The 19,062-nt window shown below is 36.7% G+C and overlaps 1 protein-coding gene across 5 annotated transcripts in view; it reads left to right on the top strand.

Annotated features, from left to right (window-relative positions):
- Positions 1–19,062, top strand: part of CDKAL1 (CDK5 regulatory subunit associated protein 1 like 1) — a 636,452-nt gene that overhangs the window by 418,149 nt on the left and 199,241 nt on the right. For all 5 annotated transcript variants that reach the window (XM_055322912.1, XM_055322911.1, XM_055322910.1 and 2 more), the window contains one exon: positions 6,191–6,336. In XM_055322912.1, the coding sequence (XP_055178887.1) occupies positions 6,191–6,336 (146 nt within the window). The remainder of the gene's footprint in view (positions 1–6,190; positions 6,337–19,062) is intronic.

The following is a 19,062-nucleotide window of genomic DNA, read 5'->3' as shown; positions in this document are numbered from 1 at the left end:
CTGAAAACTCATACAGTAAAATTGACTTAATCATGTGTTCAAGTTTCATGAATTCTCATGTATGTAGAGATTTGTGTGGCCATCACCACAATCAGGATACAAAACTTTATTTTGATTTCTTGATGATGGCAGAGCAGAATCATAATTATAAAATAGAATAATGATAATATCAGTTAAAAATGTGTGTATAATTATAACTCTCAGCGTTCTGACATTAGTATTAATGTATATTTTTATCTTTGTAATGTAAAGTCTGATTATTGACTATGACACTTAGATGAAATGGTAATGGTAAAGGAACATTGAAGTTCTTTTAACATTTCTGTGAAGCCTAATTAGAATGGACATTCGTCTCAACTTCTTTTAAAGCAAATACAGAAAATGTTAACTCTTTGCAGTTTAAAGTGAATTTCCTGTTATAATTAAGTTATAGATCAAATGCAAATTAGAATCTATTCACAATATCTAATCCTCTTCACTTGGGACATAAGGATTGGAAATATTCTCTTCGTAGGCTCCCTCATTCACTTTCTGATGCTATTAAATGATAATGTATTTTTAGATTGCTGAGTAAATGTAGGTGCTGGTAATTCACTTAGTGGCTGTTACAGTCTCATTAATGAGAAGTAATGGATGAAATAGGACTCTGGTCTTATTTTATCTTGACTTACATGACTTTCAGAGTGTTGAAGGTAACTCCAGAAATAGAATCTCCTAGAACACAAGCATTACTGTTTTGACCTTTAGCTAGAAGTCTTTGTAGGACTTACTGTAATATAACCATGTTGACTAATTACTTGGGTCATTCAGTCATTCATTCATTTAACTATAACTTAAGCATTTAAGGGCCGGGCATTAGCAGAGAAATTGGGAGATGCAGATAAATAAGATATATCCTTGGGGTGTGAACATGTATGGTAAAATTACAGGACAGGGAAACTAGTGCTAATAGGAGTCTATATGGTGTGCCCTGGCACTGAGAGTAGAACACCCAACTGCCTGGAAAAGAGATATTTAGAATAACATAATATTGCTGCAGCAGGGGTGAACTTTGAAAACATTATGCTAAGTGAAATAAGTCAGGCACAAAAGGACAAATATTGTATGATTTCCCTTATATGAAGTGCCTAGAATAGTCACACTCCTAGAGAAAGAAACTAGTGATAATAAAAGGTGGGGGATATGGAGGCATGGAAGTTAGTGTTTAACAGGTATAGAGTTTCTATTGCGGATGATGAAACGTTCTAGAGATGGATGGTGATAATGGTGGCGCAATACTGTAAAGGCACTTAGTGTCATGAAATCGTACACTCAAAAATGGTCAAAATGGGAAATTTTATGTCATACGTACTTTACCACAATAAAACAACAAATAAAAAAAATAAATTAAACAAAAAACAAATAATGGGAGCCAAAAAAAAAGATTATAGCCCGCACCCCCAGTTCTCCTTCTAGGAAAAGTTTTTTAGAAGAAATTTTGTAACATTTCTCCCCTATGTTTTATAGTATCTCTTATAGTTTTTCCTAATAAGATTTTGTATATAAAAGTTAATCTCTATTAGATTTATACCACCAGATTGTGTTGTTAAAGTTCATAAGTATGACTCAAACTTGCTTTACTACCTTAATCAAGCTAATAATATTCAGAACGTTTGAGATACTTTTGTATAAAGTGGCATATTTAATGAATTCTAAATTCCTATATTTTACTTAATTGAAAAAAATACCTACATACTTCAACACAGATGACCCTTGAGAACATTTTAAGTGAGAAGCTAGTAACAAAAGACTAATGATTCTATTTATATGAGATGTGTGGAATAGGCAATTCATTGAGCTAGTAAGTAGATTGCCGGCTGTTGCAGGCTGGAGGAAAGGTGTTGGGGAATGGGGAAAATGGGAAGAGACTGCTAGTAGGTACAGGATTTGTTTTAGGGGAAATGAAAATATCCTAAAAAATTAGATTTTGGTAATGGTGCACCATCCTATGAATATACTAAAAAGCATTTAATTGCATACTTTTTTAATAGGTCAGTTGTGTTGCATTTGAATTATATCTCAAATAAGCTATTTTTTATAATGCTTAAAGATAGTGGTGTAATTTGTCTTTTTTGAAGTATCTTTTTGCTTCATCATCTGTCTTAGTTTAGTGGAAGATGTAGCATTTTGAAGGTTCGCATTCTCAATATGCATATACTTTCTAACAAAGCTATAATCTGAGAGGGCTTTTGGACAGATAACTATAAAATGAATGCACAGGCATCTGAATGCAAGTATTAATATATTTTATACACACACACACACACTAAGTAACCTTATTAAGCTAGCAGAGTGCATATTCAAACCCGGGTAGAATATGATAATTAATGTGATGATTACAGAACAACAAAAATGAAATGGAACATTTCTTTTTTTTTAATTTTTACTTATTTATGATAGTCACAGAGAGAGAGAGAGAGAGAGAGAGAGAGAGAGAGAGAGAGAGAGAGAGGCAGAGACACAGGCAGAGGGAGAAGCAGGCTCCATGCACCGGGAGCCCGATGTGGGATTCGATCCCGGGTCTCCAGGATCGTGCCCTGGGCCAAAGGCAGGCGCCAAACCGCTGCGCCACCCAGGGATCCCTGGAACATTTCTTTTAAAAATGTACCCATACAAGGGCACCTGGGTGGCTCAGTTGGTTGAGCCACCTTGAGTTGGCTCGAGTCATGATGGTCTTGGAGTCATGGGATCAAGCCCTGCATCAGGCTCTCTGTGTCCCTCCCCCTCCCCCAACCCCCCACTTCATGTGGGCACGTTTGTTCTCTCTCTCTTTCAAAAATAAAATAAATAAAAATGTACCCATACATAGAATTGCCTTTTTAAAATTAAGCCCCTTTTCTTCCACTCTTTATTTTTTCTTTGCTTTTTAAGTTTATGAAAAAATAACACTGAGATGACTCCCAGTTCATGAGAGGACAACTCCAAATAAAAGCACTGAATGGAAATACTCTTTCATGGATTTGGTTAGCAGTTCTGCAGTCCCTGCTTATAAAGTAGTCAATGTCTAGATGCTAAGCAGCCTTGATACATTAGCCCTTAAACTATAAATGACCTTATGTTAAAAGAGCTACTGTTTCTATGCTACTTGCTACCAGAACTACACACACACACACACACACACACACCTTGTATGCATACATGCCAACTAGCATACTTGCCTGTCTACTCAGACTTTTTCCACCAGCTCAGAGCTCGGGATTGCTCATGGCTGCCATTCTTTTGTTAGCCACATTTTGAACTAAATGTTTCTTTATCCTTTGGTTAACCTGTACGCCAGGTCATTTATAAATTACTTGGATAAGAAAAATACATTATGATTCCAATATAAAGATGCAACAGACTTTCAGAAAGAAAACCCATGGAGGAGGTGGCTACCTACAAAATGTCTGATTTTTACTTTGTGTTTACTTATACATGAACATGTAATTTTTCACTCCCAAAAATTAAGGCAGGCCAATTATATGTTTGTTTACCTTCTTGAATATGTGTTACCTGCTTTAATCAAACCTGAACTATTACTCATTGAAAATTTATCTTCCTATCGAATAGCATTTATATTTTAAATCTCTTTGCATGTATGTTTATGCATCTTTAACCCAGATACATATATATGGTTTGGTGGTATACTTAGCACAGTACTAGCCATTGTGGGGATCCAGCAAGAGGAGTAAAACATACTCCCTGCTCTCGTAGAGCTTCCATCTGAGAGTCTGATTCTCACGTTTCAAGTTAGAACCAAGAAAACACTCTGATAACACTAGGAGCAGTTGTTGAGGAATCAGAGAGGAAGAAGTAATCTCTGGCACCAGAGAACCTGTAGCTATCTATCAGCCAAACCTTAGAAATAAAAGGATTTCAAAGGGTGAAGAAACCAAATGGTTTTTAACTAACATGTTGAGTTCTCAAGAAGAGAAAGAGAACTAAAAACAGAACAAAAATATTTGTCTGTACTTTGTCTCTTTGGGATACATTAATCTATGTTAAGTCATAATTCTTTCAGTAGGAGAAATATAGACTTTAATTAAGGGGCAAGTTTATTTTTATTTTGTCTTCTGGTGCCTGCTATTCTAAAATTGCAAAGTCTATAGTATGTTGCTAAAGATAATTATTAGTGGGAAGTCTTATTTTGAGAGCCAAAGGGAAAAATCCACCAAATTTATCCAACTTGTTACTATTATCATTTTAATTTGCAAATTGTCGTACTGTAACAAGGCAGTACTTCATCCAGAGCAGTATCCTGCTTGTAGTAGTAGCAGTAGGCCACCCTGAGGTATTTTGAGGATCTACGGAGTCAGAGAGCCAGCTAATTCCATAGTCACCTCCCAGTTATTCAGGGGTCACCCATGCATATGTATCAATCATGCCCTGTGCATCTCCACTTTTCTTTCTACTGACTACAAACATTAGGGCTTTTATCAATGTGAGAGAAAAGTGCAATTAACTCAGATCTGTCACCTTCTTAATAGCAGCTTAGTTGTTTTAAAAAATCTCTTTGGACTCAGAAATTCAATAGCCCAGTAATATTACTAATGGATATGTTTTATCCATACTTTCTTTGCTAGAAATTACTAGGTATATATAGCTTAGGATGGATGGATGGATGGTTGGATGGATAGATAGATACCTATAGACATCGATATATACATTAGAGCTAGAATTTAAGAGTTTCTTATTTAACAGAGAAATAACTGGTTAATATATTATCTGTTCACAAAATTGTTACATTTCTTGGCTGGGTATTTAGCCAGTAAGCTCTTCCTACCCTTACTCAACGCCTACTGTGTATGAAGCTGTGTGAGACAACACTTAGCATTATGTAGCCCATAGTAAATATGCTGGCTTTGTGCTATGGCTTCTGTACCTTTCAGGTCTTTCATGACTCAACATTAAGATTCACCAAACAATGTAAGAAAAATCTTTGTTTTCTAAAGGGGCAGGATCAGCTAACTTTCTGCATCAGCTAACTGCATCAGCTAACTTTCAACATGATAAAAGATGACACCTTAACCAAAAACACAATCTGGAAAATGAAATTTCACTCTTCTCTGTGCTTTGGTTTTCTTATCTGTGAAACAGAGACAGTAGCAGTACCCACCTCCTAGAGCTACTGAGCTAGAGGGAAAATAAAACAAAATAATTCAGTGTGTGCTTATATGTAAGCACTCAATAGACAAGTTATCCAATACTATTTTTCTTCCTTGAAAGTACCTGAAGTTCATGGTCTCACATTTTCATACAGATGAATGGGAACCTAAAAAGAATAGCTCTTCAATGAGCTAATTCCCTTAGTAGCTAGTGAGTGAAGGAGAGTTAAACTTGCACTGATTTTATACAATAGATCAGAAAGGGCTTCCCAGCAATCATGACCCTGGGCCAGAAAGGGGGGAGTGCAGTTTCTCTTGCACACTTTCTTTCCTTACTCTTTTCCCTGCCCTCCTTTGTGTCCTCTGAGGAATTTTATAAAACACGCTCTGGGTTTCCTAATTTGTTTCACTCCAGTTTGCTCTAACTTTGCCAGAGAGGCTCTTCTACATGTTCTTCCCTTCTTCCCTACTCTACTTCTAGATGTCAGCAGGTGAGCCCTGGCCGTCTGCTGGCTTCATTGTGTGACGCTGTCTCTTTTGCATAGTTAGATACTCAAAACATACGTGTTAGTCAACTAGCTGAAGAAGCAACAGGTTATGCATTCCTTCTTTTCCTTTGGTATTTAAAAAAAAAAAAAGTGTTGACTAGCCTTAAATTGAGAGATTTTATTCAAGTACACAGGATTTTAGAGCCTTAACAGTTTAACTATTGCTGTTTCTCCTCATGCAGCAAAACAGAATATAAAACTTCTTTGAGGCAAGGGAAGAATGGTATTTTTGGTATTTTTGAGGTACTCAAAAATTTTATTCCTCAGAGATTCTGTGAGTTTACCTTCGTTTTGTCACCTAACGTGAAGAAGTAAGTCTTGCGTGGAATCCCCTGAAAGTCATATTAAATTTCCAAACGGCATCTTAGAGTATTACCCATTGACGTTCGCTTGAAGAGCCTGGTTGACAGTCGGTTTTCAGCCATGTTTATTTGCTTGCCCTTGTGAGTGTTGATCTGAAGGAAAAACCATTACCTAATTCTTTAAAATGATTAATGTTTTCTCTCCATTTTTTTAAAGGAAATGGCAAAAATCCTTAATCATCCCAGAGTCTACGCTTTTCTGCACATACCAGTCCAATCTGCCTCTGACACCGTACTCATGGAAATGAAAAGAGAATACTGCGTGGCTGACTTCAAAAGAGTAGTGGATTTTCTGAAAGAGAAGTAAGTCTGTTAGTACTTAAGGAAATAACCATTCTTTTTTTCCTTTCAAAAGCATGTGGCAAAAATGCACTTATTGTAGCCACAATTAAAGGTACCAGAGAGAAGGCGAGAGTTTTGAAGCTTTCCTAGCCTTTAAGTTTCCTTAGGGAGCCTTGATGTGGTTTTTCTTATATCCACCTCCCATCTGTGCACGACACACCATTAATTTGTGTAAGATTGCCAGTCTCTCTAAGGTAATGTGCATTGTGATCATTTTTCTACCTGTCCTAGTAGATGAAAACTGCTTTGGCTTTGCTTAAATCCCCTTTCATGTGGCTTTTTGAGGTTGTGAGCTGGTTCTGATGTCGAGGTAGGCCAAGTCATGTCATTACAAAATAGATAATTTTCTACCAAGTAGCATTTTTTGAAGACTATCTGGAATGTCTTTGCTTTTACACGCTTATCCCTGAAGATTACTTGAAGAATTGTGATTTATAAGGAGGTCTTAGGATTCTGTTTTTTTAAAGTTGAAATTGCTGTTGACCAAAATTAAGGCATATTTACACAATCTTAGACATGAATGATCATTTTGTTTCCACAGAAAACACTTGCAGCCCATAATTATATTCTTTAAAATCCTACTTCTCATCATCACCAAACACTGACTGCCTTCTGTGATTATACAAGGCAGGAAATAGTAGGGCTGGCCAAGGTCATACAAAACCTTCTTAAGTCTAGGGCACTGTTCTCCCCTCTGGGGTAATGTCATTTATCTTGGCATATTTGTGGCATGGATCTTCCTACTTTCCATAATTTTTTTCCCATAATTTTTCCTCTGTTGTTTTTCTTAATTAAGATACAAATTTTTATTTTCATCTTCTTGTTTATAATTATGTACTTTTGTACCATGTCGAAGTGCTACATGGATATGATTGCTTTATACAAATTGTAAGCAATTATTTTTTCCACCTTCAATTAGTGACTTATCCTGACTACATGGAAATCTTTTAAAATCTTTTTTTTCTTCTATTTACTTTCTCCTTCCTTCCTCATCTTTCCTTTATGTCTTTCTATTTTTTTTTCACCTCTAGGCATTTCTTGATTATCCTAACCACTAGAAATAAAGACACTTGTGTGCATTCAAACAAACACAGCTAATTGTTCGAATATTCAAATCAGTGAATAGAAGGCATATTTATTCTAGGATTTCATAATTATAATCATTAAGTATATACAGCCTTCAAAGCAGAAAACAGAATAATGACAGATCTCTACCATCTATAATTCTTTCTTTCTTTCTTTCTTCTTTCTTTCTTTCTTTCTTTTCTTTCTTTCTTTTCTTTCTTCTTTCTTTCTTTCTTTCTTTCTTCTTTCTTTCTTCCTTCCTTCTTCCTTCTTCCTTCCTCCTTCTTTCTTCTCCTAAAGAGAACTGAGGTCAAAGCTAAAAAATAAGAATTTTTATGCTAGATATCTGTTAAATGGTCTGGTGTCCTTCCTTTGCATTTCTTTTAGCTTATTGTAGGTAAACTTGTCTCATGTGAGAGAGTCCTTTTGGGCACATTGGCTTTGGTTAATGGAATGTTTTCAAAATTGCAAATACATTGTTGCACCTGTGAAATTTCTTGCCTCTTGCTTATTACTAGGGCAGTAGCAAATAATGTGCACAATTCATACCTGTTGCACAAGATTTTGCCAAGTGTAGACATGCATCCTGTTGTCCAGAATAGACTAGAACACTTTCCAAATGGTCTGTTGCATTAATGTGATTCAGTGAGGTTAAGGAATCAACACCTCTCTTTCTCCTCCACTTGGGTGAATGCTGATTCAGTTGTTTGGGGAATTACTAACTGGGCAACAATTTCACAATCAGTTTTTAGCCTTTTATGTTGTTCCAAAGATGGAGTTTTTAAATCTGTTGCATCTTGAACAGTTTCAACAGACTCCTTGAGGGGTTAAAGATGATCAAATCAAAGTATTAGAGTAGTCTCTTGCCTTTATTCAAGGGTTAAACATATTGTCCTTTCTTTAGATTCTGAATTACCCTGAGGCATCTGTGTAGCTTTTCTAGAACTATTCTACTATCTGGAAGATCCCAGAACCAAGTACTCTCCCTGAGGATCTCTAATATTTCCAGGAAATATCAGGGATCCCTGGAGAGGATATTGGAGACCCCTGGAGAAGATACTCCATCCCACAACCCAGCCATCCACAATGTCAATGTCAAGTGGTATGAATCACTGGAATGGTAGAGTATGAGTCTAGATAGCATCTCTAAGAGGTTTATTTTTATTAAAACTCTGTATAGGATATGCACTATGAGGGCGGAAGCAACCTCAGTATACAATTCCATACTTGGATTATAACTTACAAGTTGTATTGGAAAAATGTAGAAGGGAGATGATATGATATACCTGATAATACCTTTTTGTTTTCTTTGAAAACAAGAAGAAATTGAATTATCACTACTAATAAGGTGATCCTTGCATGGTTTTAGGCAGTTCATCAGAGCCATAAAATTGTATCTTCTCTCCAGTCTGTCCTGTTGCTTGTGAGGAATAGTTCAGCACTCACTCACTGCTGTGCGGACTATATTATCCAACTTTGCTCTTCAGTGATAAAGTGTTCCTGTCCCTTCAGGGAAGTCCACCCATCCAGGGAGTCATTTTCAACTGCAACAAACATTTAGAAATAAATGAGGTATTTTAAGCAGGCTGCTGCTCTCATAGTTTGCTTACTTTCCCCTATAAAAACCAGCACAGCTTTATGCCAAATAGATTAGTACTTAAGGGAAACACCAAAGTTTCAGGGACTTCAATAGCAGACGACTAGTCAGGATAACTGATCCAGCACAAAATTGTTTTGGCCAGTGTTTTATCAAAATTCAGTAAAATATTGTTCATTTGTGTGTGTGTGTGTGTGTGTGTGTGTGTGTGTGTGTGTGTGTGTGTTTTTAAAGAGAGCTTAACACTGTCATTTTTGGGATCCCTGGGTGGCACAGCGGTTTGGCGCCTGCCCTTGGCCCAGGGCGCCATCCTGGAGACCGGGGATCGAATCCCACGTCGGGCTTCCGGTGCATGGAGCCTGCTTCTCCCTCTGCCTGTGTCTCTGCCTCTCTCTCTGTGACTATCATAAATAAATAAAAAATAAAAAAAAAAAACCACTGTCATTTTTGCTTTCATGTGTTCATAAAATGACCCTGACTTAAAATGGTTTGGTGCTTTCCCCTTTTAAGCTCCTGTACTAATGTCTTGTTTTCTCTGAAGCTTTTGAAGCCTTTTTCTTTTTTTTTTTTTCTTTTTCTAATGAGTCTTTAACAGCTAAGAATCTTGATCTTTTTTTTTCTCCATCAACAAGAGACTTATATACTCATGTATGAATTAGGGATGGGGCATCTCCTAATCTGTTTCATCAAAAAAATTCAATTTTGAAAAACAACCTATTGCATTTAACACTGAAATCCAGACTGTGGGAGTTAATATGGAGCTGTAGGCTTTTAAACTACTAATTCAGTGATGTTCATGATGCCATGTCTCTGAGACACTAGAGGTGAAATCTTTTTAATTAATTTTCTTTACAGTTGAAACTGGCCCATGTTTTAGCTGGGAGCAATAGAAGTTTACTTATGAGCCAACTTGAAGTTGATTCATTATTCTCTTCAGTTGTTTAAAAGTTGGCAGCTATTACTATAACAGCAGCTGGATTGAAGATAACCTAGTAGTACTGGCACATGTTGAGGCATATGGGAATTTATTAAATCACACAACCTTTGCAAAGAAAAGTGTCTAAATTACTGAATATACTAATTTAAAACAGCTGGTCATGAGCAATCATATGACTTAAATTGTTTTATTCAGATTTATTAATCCAGTTGGAAAATTAACTAAGTTAATGTTTTTATATGAATGGATAAGATGGTTTCTTGACACATATAATGGGATATGTCAGGATATGGAAGAAACCTAACATTAAAAAGGTGCAGTTCTGATTTCAAGATGTAAGTTTTATGATTTTTAATAAATACCTCATAAGTTTGACTACTTTTATTAATTGTCACTGAACTGATTTTTCTGTCATCTTTTTATGCTATTAGTGGGATTTTTTTTAATATAAAATTTGAATCATTTATTTTTATTTTTTCATGTAATTTTGAGTTATTTCCTAATGAGAGGATTCTTTACTTTACTGTTCTGAGGATGATATAATTAGGGATCCTAGGACCTTGTGAGCTTGGACATAGACTTTAATTGGGCCCCCTCATTTGAGCAGCATTAAATTTACACAGTCACTCCCCACCATAAAACTGTATCCTCACATGTATTCAAAATATGACAACATGCAGAGTGGTTCTCTCAAGCATATGTTCTCATGCTAAGCAAAAGAAACTCTGCATCCTCACATTCACACATTAAAGTGTGAAAGAAATACATAAGAATGTCCTGTTGATAGATACATTTTAAGACATGAAACAGTTTATATATTAAAGGATCTATTTGTTTTTATAGATTATTTTGTTGGAAGTCCGGTGGCCTTTTGGTTTATGTTAACCAGACCTTAAACTTGGGAGACAAGATCCATGCCCCTCACTCAGTAAATACGTTTTGAAAGAATTAATGATCACTTATGTTTTTACCTGCAAGTCGCATAGACTTTAAATTGTGCCTTACTGTAGCATCTTTGTGTTGACTTTTAATGCCATAATGTTATTCGCCTCAGAATTTGCCATTATCATTTGTCAATGTGCTGTGTAATTCTGGGTTAATTTGTCATGTTGCTTATACAATATTAGCCCTTTAGCATGATATACACTCACACCCCAAGCTTCCTGTACTCAAGAGATTGCCCTGTGAAATGCCACAACCGTTAACTCTTGAGCACTCATGGGTAAAAGGGAACCTTTAAGTGGGGAGAACTCACTAGAGGGCAGGTGGAAGCCTTGCAGAGAAAGTTCTGTCCTCTGATCTTTCCACTATATACTCAGGCAGTGAAGGGCACATGGCCACAAAGTCGGCATCACTTTGGCAGGGTGATTTCTGTGAGTGAGTCACAGAGTTATCTCATACTACCCAGCCTATCCTATGACTGATTTTTCCAGTGTGTGTCTTAAAAAAAAAAAAAAAAAAAAAAAAAAAAAAAAAAAGCTAACTTACTAACATCCTGAGTTCTTTTTCTTCCTTTCATTGACTTCCAGTTATCCACATGTCCCTACTGGCACACAATCTGATGAAAGACAAATTGTGCTAACTTTGTATTTTGTTCCATTTTTTTTTATATATCTAGTTTTATTCCTAGTGGCTTGGAAACACAAGCAGCAATATTTGTCAGAGCAGAGGCAAAGAAATTGCAAAAAAAAAAAAACAAAAACATAAAACAAAAAAACCAAACTCAATTCGGCAAGGATTAGGTAATTAAGTTTTCTTCCAGATGCATTCCCAGATGTGTTTCTGTTCACAGAATAACCACTTCTGAAATAATTTAGGCATCAAAGTTGTTTTCTGGCTTTATCTCATCATTTCTAATATCTTTAACTAGGTTTTTATTTTGGTTGTCCTGAAGGCCTTGTTCACTATTTTATCTCATCAAATATCTTTCTGAAATAGTGATGTTCCTTTCTGTTTCTCTGTCTCCTTTCCTACATTTACATTATTTCAAAAAAATGAATATGTATCATTTGAACAGTTATACAGCAAGGAAAACATTTTCTTTTTTCCTATGGTATTATATTTATATTTGGAAGATACTGACATCATGTGCTAAATACCATATTATTTTGGGATTACCCTAAATGTGATTCATTGGTTTGAAGGTAATTACATTTTCTATGGACTTGGCTTTATGTTTTTTGTCTAGCCTGGTCAAGAGAGAAACCTCATCATTCCTAATCTTTTTCTACCTTATATCTTGACTTTATAATACAATTGTGTTATTCCCTTTATTTTTTTTTATTTATTTATGATAGTCACACACACAGAGAGAGAGAGAGAGGCAGAGACACAGGCAGAGGGAGAAGCAGGCTCCATGCACCGGGAGCCCGACGTGGGATTCGATCCCGGGTCTCCAGGATCGCGCCCTGGGCCAAAGGCAGGCGCCAAACCGCTGCGCCACCCAGGGATCCCGTGTTATTCCCTTTAGAAACAGAGAAGTTACCTTGCCTTAATGCTTTGTGCATTTTCTCTACATCTTATTGTAAGCATAAGGGCCGAATCATATACTGATAGTAAGCATTTTTCCTTTCATTGATAGAGTGCTTTTCATATTCTACGGGCTCATGTATTATGTCATGATGTTGTCACAGAAACCCAGCCAAGTATGTAGGATAGGCATTTTTAATCTGTACTTTTTAAGTGAACGTCAGGGTTCACACTGATTTAAAAGACTTGGTGAGAGTCTGCAGTGTTTAATGCATAATAGAACTAGATCTTTGGTTTCTGCTATGTAGCACTCTTTCTGCCAATTCTAACAATATTGATTTAATCACTCTCTTTTTTTAATTTATCAGTTTTGTGCTCAGCACTGTAATAAATGCAACAATACCAATACCAATAGGGATACTTCATATGGTAATAGTAACAAAACCAGTAGCTAATATTTTTTAAGTTTTACCTCTGTGCCAAGCACAGCAATGAGGGCAATGGCATATATTAGCTTATTTAATAAGCCTTAGGTCCCAAGGATGTTAAGTAATTTTCACAAGCAGTAAGTGATGGAACATTGGTGAAAACTCAGGCCATGTGATGCCTGAGCCAGAACTCAATCATCATGCTGTACCTTGTTCCAGTCTGAGGCATGTTGTCCTAGCATTGGAGACAATGAAGTGGAGTCATCAAATATTGATGAAGTATAATTTATAACATGTGGTTAGAAGGAAGGATGAGGAAAGTATGCATGAGTGTCAAGGATGACTTCTTGGTATTTTATCCCAAGACATAGTAGAAGATGGTATAGTTAACCAAGAAGGGAAGTGAGAAGGAGAACTTTGAGTAGAAGAGGTGAGTGTGCTTTGGGGCATACTGAAGTGGAAATGCAATTGGAAATAGAAATGAATTTGAAATAGGAAATCCAGGGGGAGAGCCCCTGTAGGGCACACAAAATATGAGCTAAAGCTCAGAGATCTAGACATAAATGTTTGGGAGTAATTAGCTTTTGAGTGGTAGATGACGCTGTGGATGATGAGATCATCCCAGAGGTAGAAAATGGAAGGGTAGGAACAGGGACTAGGGGACACCAGTATCTGCGTGATAGTAAAGGTGAAAGGACCCTGTGACAGAGGTTGAAAAGGCAGGGTCAGACCAGGGTAAGAGGAGAAACAAGAGAGAAGGACACCACAGAAGCCAAGGGACATAGTAGTTTCAGGAAAATGAAAATGATAAGGGTCAACTGTCAAGTAGAGTTGCCTCTTATAAACAGATGCTGGTGCAGGTGCTCTGGAGGGAGAAAAAAAAAACTTTTGATTCTTTCCCCAGTAACCATAGGTGTTCAAAAGCTGTTGAGATGTAGTGATGTCTCATGCCCAAACAGTCTTCATGGTCCTTTGTTGACTGCATTTCCCATTCCTAGCATGGTGCTCACTTTGTCCCCCTGCACCCCCCATATGGCCACACAGCATCCAGGGCCAGGAAAGCAGGAGGTAGGGATACTATATATTCTTTGAATAAATGGTACTCACTCTGGAACCAATGAGATTAAGATTTAGAGTAGTATTTCTCAGTATATTTTAATTAAAGTTCTCTTTTCATAAACAAGAAAATCCCCTGCTTTTTGCAGAGACTGATAATATTCCCTTTAGAAGAACATCATACTCTGTATTCATAGAGATTCTGTGTCCTATGAACTCCTACTGGCTAATAGCTAACAATAATTATAAGGCAATATTTACTGAGTGTATAATATATTGGAAGCAATGTGATAAGTACTTTATGTTGTTTATTAGCTCATTTAATTCTCACAATGACTCATACCAGATAGGAAATATCAGTACTCCCATTAGCAGGTGAGGAAATTAAGGCATACAGTGGCTTGCCCAAACTTACTGTGCTAATAACTGGTAGAATTCAGATTCCTGCTCCAGCCTATGAACTCCACAAACCTTTTTTCATTGCTACTATGGCATCTAGCCTTTCCAGGTGGGATAATTTTTAGAAACATTAGGGATAATCATAATTTTTAAATTAAGGATTGTACATAATTAGAGAGTGTTAAATTATACATACCTTCTTCCGAAAATTTACTACATCTTCTAGAGTCAGTGTCCTCTCCTTTTTGCATTCTTTCCCCATCCAAGTGGAGAGTCACTGTATAAGGGGATGATAAGCTGTATTTGATTGTGAACACAGGTAGAAAAACAATAGTATATAATGACTGGTTTATCTGTAACAACATCTTTATAAACTGCAGAGTGTCTTCATGAAGTGTGTGTACAGGTAAAATAAAATGCTGTTCTATTGGTTATGCGTTGCAAAGCTGTTGTCCTACATAATCTGCTGTGTTGCACATACTTTATGAGTCCTCATTTCTATATCCTATTTATCCATCCTTCCTGAAACCAAATATGTGAAATATCCAGCTCAAACTCCCACCCGTAAAACAGCCTTACTTCTTCACACTGATCCATTTCATCACTTGATGTTGGCACAAGGAAAGTCTGTTATTGGCCACTCTTACCTCCCACATTCATCCCTATCATAGTACTCTGATGGACATTTCCTGAGTCCTCATTATTATCTAAGACTTTATGTTCTCTCAAAAACCAAGAAGGGACGCCTGGGTGGCTCAGTGGTTGAGCACCTCCCTTTGGCCCAGGGCATGATCCTGGAGTCCAGGGATTGAGTCCCACATCAGGCTTCTCCCTCTGCGTGTGTCTTGCCTCTCTCTGTGTCTCTCATGAATAAAAAAATAAAATCTTAAAAAAAAAAAAAAAGAACTCAAGGGAGCATATATAGTTCATGTAATTTGGGTTGTTCTACTAGACTTTGCAGTAATATCTGAAAGGCGCCATAATTAAGTGAGCAGCAAACAGTAGGAAAAAGACTGGGTAATATAACCATGATTTTTTTTTTTTAAGATTTTTGAAGATGCAACTGATGAACCACTAATTCTACCATTGAAACTAATTTTAAAAGTGTAATAGGAAACACACATCAGCAGTTATTGAGTGGGAATTATCAAATCATGCTTGGCAGAATCATGAGGACTTCCTGCCCTACCACTTAAGGGCATTCTTTGTTAGTCTATCCCATGATCCCTGATATCCTTCTATGGGAAAAAACTCCTAGCTGATTGTCCTCCATTGCTCTGGTCTCCAAGGCCATATTTGAGTTAGGCATTGGAGAGTATACTCTTCTGGCTGGGTTCTAATACCTCTATGTCTGCTTTCTTCTGGTGCTGATTTCAGACCGAGATGTTGCTTTAAGAGTTATGCAGATACATATTATGCAAACCATCCTGGTGCATCTTTGGCAACCAACTTCCCTTAAAATTTTAGTATACTTCCCATCTATTTATTTCTTGTCAGTTCCATGAACAAGTGTGGTCAAAAATCATGTATGGACGTAGTTTTGAACCTAAAGACTCTGAATTCTCTGTATTCTCTGTATTTAGTTGCCCCCAACTCTGAATCTAGTGATGACTCCCTGAGGCCATCTGAAACACTCTTAATCCCAATGCTGCCAGGAAACTGGGCCAGTGTACGGTGAGGCACCTAATCTATTTTAGATAGCAGTGGCATTGTAGTCAATGCTTAAAATTGCTTTGCTTGGTTTCTGCACACGTGCAAATCTCAAAATCACAGGTTTCTCAGTTAAATTAGATTATAATTCACAAACACAGGTTTTTCTTAAATCTCAGTTTGCAACTGGCTACTCTTCATCACAGTTCTTTGTTGCTAAGAGCAATAAGGAGCCAGCTAATATTTAACATTCTGAATTTTTTCTAGCACTTCCGCTGCTGTAGACCTAGTTAACACTTGATCTGTCTACTGAGGTTCAGCAGTTGACAATTTGACCAAATATTTTGCCAGCTTATAACATTAATTAGCTTTCCAGTTTGCAATAAGAGTACTTCCTACCTGCTACATAACTAAACTAATGGCATACTTTTAGGTTCTGTCACTGGTGGTATCTGACTTCCAATAGATTTGGTATGGACTGTAGATGAACAAAACAAAAAGTAGTATCTCAAACAGAATAGATCTTACATTACTCCATCACAAAGGGAAAAAATAATACCAAAATATTTAGTAGACAGTCGTCTTGCATTGAGGGGATGGCCCACAAAGCGCAGACCTAGGATTCTGTCTTGGTGCTTAGCTATCCATCAGTTCCTGTGCCACGGTCATGGTGACTGCTTAAAGTCCACCCATCAAGTCTGCATCCTGGCTAGCAAAAAGAAAGAGAAAGATGTATCTCTCCCTCGCTCCCTTTAAAATTCCTGTCTTGGTGTTGTACATAGCACTTCCACTTAACATATCTTTGAATAGAAGATGGCCGTCTCTAGGTGCAAGGGAAACTTGGAAATAATAGTGTTTCTTCCAGATGTCGGTGAATCTGGCTGAAAATCTATTTCTGTGGGAGATGAAGGGAGAGGAATGGAGGGGCCACCAACAATCTCTGCCACTACAGTTACTTTCCAAAATGTTCCCATGGTACAGTTTGAGAACTGCCCCTAAAAGGAATTACATCTATTTTGATAAATGAAATCAGCCATTTCTTATTAATAGTCTTTAAGATGAACAGATTTCTCTTCCCTTATTATTTAGGGCAAGTTGGTTTTAGTCTAAGCATGTAAATAAGACCAAGCATTAAACTTTTTTTAAAAAATACCATTTTAGTTGAACTGTGTAATAATGACTTTTTTCATATGCTTTTTCCTAATTTATTGTGATTTAGTCTTTTAACCATGTGATTAGAAAAATACATTATTCTTGAGTTTTTTCTGAAAAAAAGTCATTGCCCAGTTTTTCTGTTGTCAGCTGTTCTGATTGGGCTTTATTCTTTTTTCTCCCTTCTATTTATTTCTTTTTAAGATGTATTTATTTATTTTATAGAGAGCAGGTACACAAGTGGGGGAAAGGGCAGAGGGAGAGCGAAGATCCTCAAGCAGGCTCCCCACAGCACAGAGCACGATGAAGGCCTCCATCCCAGGACTCTGGGATCATGACCTGAGCCCAAATCAAGTCTGCTACTGAACTAAGCCACCCAGGCACACCTTCTCCTTTTAAATGTTGTACTTTCAAGAATCATGATATAATTAAATTTTGAAGAGCATTTTTCTACTTAGAAAAAAGTCAGATGGGATGCCTGGGTGGCTCAGTGGTTGAGTGTCTGCCTTTGTCTCAGATCATGATCCCGGGTTCCTGGGATCAAGTCCCACATTGGGCTCCCAACAGGGAGCCTGCTTCTCCCTCTGCCTGGGTCACCACCTCTCTCTCTCTCTGTCTCTCATGAATAAATAAATAAAAATCTTAAAAAAGAAAAAAGTCAGATTGCATCTTAAAAACTTTTATAGTATGATTCCCTGAATTGTACTTAAAGTGATAAGAGAAGCTAAATTTAGTGGAAAACCCTTGAGAACTTTAAGAAACCTGGTATATGGAGAGCTTAAACACACACACACACACACACACACACACACACAATGAAAAAAAAACACAGCTATTCAATTTTAATGACTTAAAACTGTTTTTGTACATAAAAGACAAGATATTTTCCATTTTCATTGGCTAAAATAAATCTCCACTTTTCCCAATTTAAAAAAAAAAACAAAAATATGCAAATTAATAGCACTAGCATAAAAATATTCTTAGGGCTATGACTTTGTGTATGTGTTTGCGTGTGTGTGTGTGTGTGTGTGTGTGTGTATGCTCACTCCTTTCAAATAATTATATTTCTAATTCTTACTGAGCATTTACAATATTCCAAATAAATAAATAATAAGATGTTCCAGTCACTTCAGAATGGTTGGTATGTAGGAGCTCATTTAATTCTTACAACAATGCTGAGAGAGGTGTTACTTACATCCACATTACACAGTGAGGAAACAGCAAGCATGAAGATACATAGGTGGTAGATGGTGGAGAAGAATGTGAGTCCAGGTCCCCTGGTACTAGAGGTAGCACCTTTTACCTGTTACGCTATCCTATCATACATGCTGTGCTCTGAGTAAGGACTGCTCAAGAAATGGCTCAGAGACTAGTGCCCATGTGCAAACTTTTTGTCATCAATGTACAAGACTATTAATGAAATCAAAAGTATTCACTTAGAAATTTTTCCAGTAATTTAACATTTGCAAGACATCAAATTTATGACATGTTTTCTAGTAATTCACTTAAGTAGTTGTGTTTTTAGAATGTATCAAGTCCATAATGAATTAGAAGGAAGACTGGTTATTCCCCACAATTCAAGAAGCACTGCTTTAAGTAGAGTGCCTTTTATGGTGTGTCAGGTTCTTTTAAATTCATAATTTCATTTAGCTCATTCAATAACCTTACAAAGTACATGGTGCTATTTTTATGTCTTCAGATTGAGAAACTAAAGATCAGAGAAGGTATGTACGTGGTATACCTGGAATTGAAAGCCTAATCTTTATTCTATAAATATAGAAACTATATTATCCTGTCCCTAGTGACATTCATATTAGAACATATTTAAGAAGAAGATTTTTAAAAGAAATTTTTAAATTATTTTTACACCCAATATAGGGCTCAGACTCCCAACGCTAACACCAAGAGTCACACGCTCCAGACTGAGCCAGCCA

Source organism: Nyctereutes procyonoides, unplaced genomic scaffold (assembly GCF_905146905.1).
Source record: "Nyctereutes procyonoides isolate TBG_1078 unplaced genomic scaffold, NYPRO_anot_genome, whole genome shotgun sequence".
Lineage (NCBI taxonomy): Eukaryota > Metazoa > Chordata > Mammalia > Carnivora > Canidae > Nyctereutes > Nyctereutes procyonoides.
This window is presented reverse-complemented; position numbering and strand designations above follow the sequence as displayed.